The sequence below is a fragment of the Macrobrachium rosenbergii genome, chromosome 42 (genome assembly GCF_040412425.1).
Source record: "Macrobrachium rosenbergii isolate ZJJX-2024 chromosome 42, ASM4041242v1, whole genome shotgun sequence".
Taxonomy (NCBI): Eukaryota; Metazoa; Arthropoda; class Malacostraca; order Decapoda; family Palaemonidae; genus Macrobrachium; species Macrobrachium rosenbergii.
Window position 1 is genome coordinate 54525729 of NC_089782.1, and position 6000 is coordinate 54531728.

The 6000-nt window shown below is 36.0% G+C and overlaps 1 protein-coding gene across 9 annotated transcripts in view; it reads left to right on the plus strand.

The window, feature by feature from the left end:
* Window positions 1-4439, plus strand: part of LOC136828434 (uncharacterized) — a 284088-nt gene extending 279649 nt beyond the window's left edge. For all 9 annotated transcript variants that reach the window (XR_010850040.1, XR_010850039.1, XR_010850041.1 and 6 more), the window contains one exon: window positions 1575-4439. Coding sequence is in view for 6 of the 9 variants with exons in the window: in XM_067086489.1 (XP_066942590.1) it covers window positions 1575-2108 (534 nt within the window). In the remaining 3 variants the exon portion in view is untranslated. The remainder of the gene's footprint in view (window positions 1-1574) is intronic.
* Window positions 4440-6000: the final 1561 nt, after the last annotated feature.

Sequence of the window (6000 nt, forward strand, 5' to 3'; positions counted from 1 at the left end):
GGCCAAAAGGCAAAGTGAATGCTTACCGTCTGGGGCGGGACTCCCGCCAGTCAGACAGTAGTTAACAATCTAATCACCTTGTTTAAAAATTAAATGGCCGTTTCCAACTGTGCTGAAGCATATTCCTTATGTAAAGTCATCAGGTTTGTATAGTTAAGAAAAATATAAATTACTTTGAAAATTTGTTATATTGATTGCCTTGGCTGATAGGACTGATCCATGGTTTATGTATCGATAGAGTGGCGTGATCCTTGGAAACCTGGTTAAAGGATTGATTAACCATGGCCAAGTCCATGGTTTATATGGGTCATGGCCCTTTTGATCCTGGTTAATGTATCCAGTTAACCAGGTATACATCCAAGGTCAGCATAACAGGTGGGTTTTGGATGCTGTGTAATGTACCAATTGTCATGGTATTTAGTGTATTGAGTAGCACTGGTTAAGTCCAAGGTCAGTGCAGTGACCATGGTTGAAATATTAATTGATTTTAGGTAGGTCCAAAGTAAAAACAATGACCTTAAACCAGCAACTGTGGCTGACATATTGTCTGTCTCTGGCTATATCAAACTTAATAAAGCAATGACCTGGTGACCATAATAGGTATAATGACAAGGACCTAGTAACCACAGTGGCTGTATAAATGACAAGGACCTAGCAACCACAGTGGCTGTATAAATGACAACTACCTAGCAACCATAGTGGCTGTATAAATGACAAGGACTTTGCAGCCACAGTTGTATAAATGACAAGGACCTAGCAACACAGTGGCTGTATAAATGACAAGGACCTAGCAGTCACAGAGGCTGTATAAATGACAAGGACCTAGCAGTCACAGAGGCTGTATAAATGACAAGGACTAGCAACCTCAGTGGCTTTAAAGCAGTCACAGAGGCTGTATAAATAAATGACAAGCTGATAAATGACAAGGACCTAGCAACCACAGTCACAGGACCTAGCAACCACAGTGGCTGTATAAATGACAAGGACCTAGCAGTGGCTGTATAAATGACAAGGACCTAGCAACCTCAGTGGCTGTATAAATGACAAGGACCTAGCAACCTCAGTGGCTGTATAAATGACAAGGACCTAGGACTTGGCATAAATGACAGTCAGTGGCCGTATAAATGACAAGGACCTAGCAACCTCAGTGGCTGTATAAATGACAAGGACTTAGCAACCACAGCAGTTGCATAAATGACAAGGACCTAGCAACCACAGTGGCTGTATGAATGACAAGGACTTAGCAACCACAGTAGTTGTATAAATGACAAGGACCTAGCAACCACAGTGGCTGTATAAATGACAAGGACCTAGCAACCACAGTAGCTGAATAAATGACATTGGCTATATAAATGACAAGGACAATATAACCACAGTGGCTGTATAAATGATATACAAATGACTTGCAATATAACCACAATGGTTATAAATATTATGTTGTAGCTAATATAATAAAAGATTTTGTGTGGAATATATAGTATACAAAAGTGATGATATTGATGATTGTTAAGAACTTAGTGGTCATATGATTAAAACTGATTATGTAGTATACATAAAACTTTCTCTCTTGACAGTACAGTGCCATTTTGCAAGCCATGGATTCGACAGCTAAACTGGCTTTCCTGGAACTTGGGATGAACGGATCAAGCCTAGGAAAGTTGCAGATCCGTCTGCTACAGAATGCTGGAGCATCAAAGCAATTTTGCCTACTTTGTTCTGCCGAGGTTGGTCCTTCTTATGCAAATACGAGGCTCCTAGAAGTGTGGGAAAAGGACCTGGAGAAGGAGTATGTCACCTGTGGTGACTACGAGATGAACACTGGCCTAGGAGGAAGAGCAATTGTCTCAGGACTTGGTGACCAAGAGGAGTACAACAGGCCATGGCTTGCTGGAACTGTGTTTGGGTTTCTTCTCTGGAAAAGAGTTGCAGGACAGTTTTGCATTCTCACCAAAAACAACCCTGATATGGTGCTCAGTGCTCCATCTTTTGGCATGGTTGAGGAAGGCTTGAATATCTTGATTAATGCTATCAGGTTATCTAGCTGTATAAGAGACATATTCATTATTGACTGTGGTATGGTGTTGCCTTGCCATGTTGACAAATACTGATTTTTCACTATAAGAAAATTGAGATCATATATAAATGGCTTCCTTTGTGTTTTTTAATATCTCATTGAGTTATTCAGGTTGACAATGACATGGTGAATGCTACTTAAAGAAGTCATAAAAAATGTCTAAGAAACAATTTTTACAGGAAGCCTTTCTTGCATGGTTTACTTCCAAAAAACAATTCTTACAAATAACACACAAAATATTGTAGTTCTCCTTAACAAGAGAATGGCACTAAGGCCACTTCATGTCACAGAACAAACTGTAAGAATAAAAGAAAAATGTTGTTTTAATATTATAGCCTATGGACAGATTGAGCCATGAAGGTTGCAGTTGTACATCATTCAAAGTTAATTTGATTTTTTACTATATGCTGAAATCGAGGTTAACATCATTATGTACACACATTAATTACCTGGAGTAAAGCAAGTTACTTTTGCTCAAGATTGAGGAAGGTAAGTATGTTAAGTACAAGCCTAATTTTAAGATAGGATGGATGCATCTTTGTTCTGTGTGTAGGTCCTTATCCTGGGTGTATATCCATAGCTTCCCAAAGATCTTTCACCTTATTTTCTCTTGTGTGATCATCTACCATACACTCACTGATCTTAGTGTACTTAAAATTGCATTTATTGACTTCCTAGTAAACCTAAATATTTAGTTATTTCTCCACAGTGCCCAAAAAATATATCCATTGATCTTCAAATGCAACTGCAAATGCATTCAGTGCACATGAAAATCAGTCACTGATTCTCTAATGGACCTGAAAAGTACATTTACTGATAGCTTAATTACATGTAACTAGAAAACATCATTGATCTCCTAATTATCTGAAAAACACCTGTAAATCTTAGGATTTAGTTTGTGATTGTTCATGTTCTAAAACACTGAATTGCTATGCCCTACGTTTCCTACATATAAGCAGAGTAGTTTGTTGCAGGGTTGCAGCTACAAAAAAATGCCATCTCCAGCTTTTAGTACCCATTTTTACGTCAGAGATTCATCCACTACACAATGGGAATGCTTTTGTGCTTGAAAATTAGGTTTTGTAAGTACATTACAGTAATAGGAATTCTTACAGCCATTTAAATTCTTTTAAGTAACCCATTTGAAGGAATGAATTTCTTAATTTGCCAAAAACTGCAGCCTAAACAGTGCCTACAAGGTAATAAAATAGGGGACTTTCTTTGATACACATAAAATGATTTAATATCTGATTCATAATTTAAATCCTTCAAAGGAAGGAAATCAGTCAATTTTTTGCTGATCCTGTCAACTGTTTTGAGAGGAGAAAATTTCTCAGTTGAGGAAAGGTCGTATTTACCTACATTCAGCCAGCCTTGTGCTGGCATGGGCACTTGCTCCTTAGCAGCCTGTAAAGAAGGAAAGGTTGTATTTAGAAAGAAGACTTTCAAAAGAAGCAATAAACTTATAAGCTGTGGGATTACCATCAAAATAAGGCAATTCTATGCTAGGCAAAGTTATTTTATGATAAGAATGATGAACTTACTCTGGTCTGGAAGGAGGAGGTGTCCCTGCTATAGCAGACTTTAATAACCTTATACCGTCCGAGTACTTTTTGTCAGTTTTCGCCTGTTGGTGATACTGAACTGAATTCCAAAGTCTAGACTAAAGCATATGAGTATTTATCTTCTCATTGAATTTAACTCTGTTAAGAGATCACCTAACTTATCAAGATAAAATTCTCATTTAATAATATTCAGTGCACCCTTTTTTATATTCCTAAAGTCTTCGTTACAGACTGTCTCTTTCCACTTTGGATACTAATCAACACTGCAGTCATCATCAGACTCCCTTAAAGACATGAGCAGTGAGGATTCGGGAGCAGAATCAAGTTCCTCTAACTCACTAGCAGACATAATTGAAAAAAGCTTTCAACAATAAAATTTCATATTTACCAAAATTACAATAATGTAAATAAGCTACCACCACCAGTAGACAATAAGGGAAATGGCAATAATTCATACAATAAGGTTAAATCAACAAAAGCAATGGATGAAATTAGCTGTGAGGTTAAACTAAATACAATAACCCCCAATTTAACGTGTTTCACATTTCTGCTGTTCACTTTGTCACAGATTTTTGTGGTACACATCATTCACTTGTCCGTGGGGGAAATTTCACTAATTTGCGGATTTTTCCTTGGGCCATATCTCTGAAATTATCAGTAATTCACTTCTTTTGTAGAGCAACACTATTTATTCACCAATTACTGTATTTTTTCATTAAAATATATGTACTGAGAGAGAGAGAGAGACATGAGAGAGGTGAGAGATATAATGTCATGTATAAATGGATTCTGTAAGTGCACTAACGTTTCATTAATATTTTCCTCTTTTTCCATACTGTTAAGAGAGAGAGAGAGAGAGAACTGAAGTGTTTATATCCACATCGAAGCACAGTAACTTGCTGGGGATGAGAACTAAAGGCACCATGGCTGGGATGAGAATGTGAGTTGCCTAAGTATGAAATTCAATTTTAATTATTTTTACGGTGATTAGAGTGAAACATCAACAGTGTTAAAATATTCTCTTGTGTACTGTCATAATATGTGTGATAATCATAGTCAACTAAACTTGTAATGAAATATGGTACAATAAATCAGATAAAGCAAAAAATATGGCAATGCTACCTATGTCGATCTGTCGTGAATTGCTGGATTTGTTTATTTTTGTGTTTTTTTGCTTATGGTGCACTAATTGATATTTTCATTAAAGAGTACTGATATATGGAAGAGAGAGAGAGAGAGAGATCACGTCGTCACAGAAAAATTGCTACTGGAGCCTATGTATGAAATTTGGATTTTAAATATTTTTATGGTGATTAGATCAATACAGTATAAATAGATTCTGTAAAGTGAAATAATATGTTATAGATAGTTTGCTGTGTGTGTGTGTTTGAGAGAGAGAGAGAAAGAACAATGGCAAGAATTTTTTAATAAATTTATGGGAAATGGTGAGGACTAACCACAAAATGATGTAAACCAAGAACTTAGTGTAGTAAGATTTAATTTTTTCTTTATCATAAATGTGTTTGTACATAATCAAGAAAATACTAACGTGACTAACAAACCTAGCATTCTGTTTGGAGATACGTGTCCAGTCATTCTAAACTATCTATATATTTTAGATGCTTTATACAGTACTAGTATGATCCTACAATATGTACCTGTACAGTAAATATAATTTCAAAATCATCTTAACAACACAGGAAGATATCAATATACATAAAATGTACGCCCAGTGCATTACAGTACAGTAAACCCCCTATTCGCGGGGGATGCATACCACACCCCCTGCTAGAACCCGCAAATACTTAGAACCCTTCTAAAAACACTTAGAACTGCCTATTTTGATAGTTCAAACACACAAAAAACTAAAAATGCTTATACACGTATCATCCTACTTACAATGGGGTTAGGTTCCAGAAAACCCATTGTTTGTTGGAAAAACGTATCTCAAATATAGCCTAGCCTACACTATAAAGTATACTCTATTCATATACAGTAATTATTAATATCAGCTAATTCTGGAGATTCATGCACTGACTTATGACAATTCAATACAAGGAGAAATTGAATAACAAACAAGAATTAGCTTAGCCTACACTATGGTATATCATATACATATATGGTAGCCTAGCCAACATTATACTGTACTCTATATTCACATATTGTATTATACAAACATCAACATAACGAATATGCATCTTTTCCATGGATCTTTTAAAATGTCATGCCTTACTTCACTGCATCCAGTAATATTGCATATATGTTATATTGCTTTTGTATTATAAATTGCGATCATAGTGATCAATGTTTTGGTTTGGAAATGATTTACGGAGTGTTTATTTTGCCGTGTTTAACTCAGTT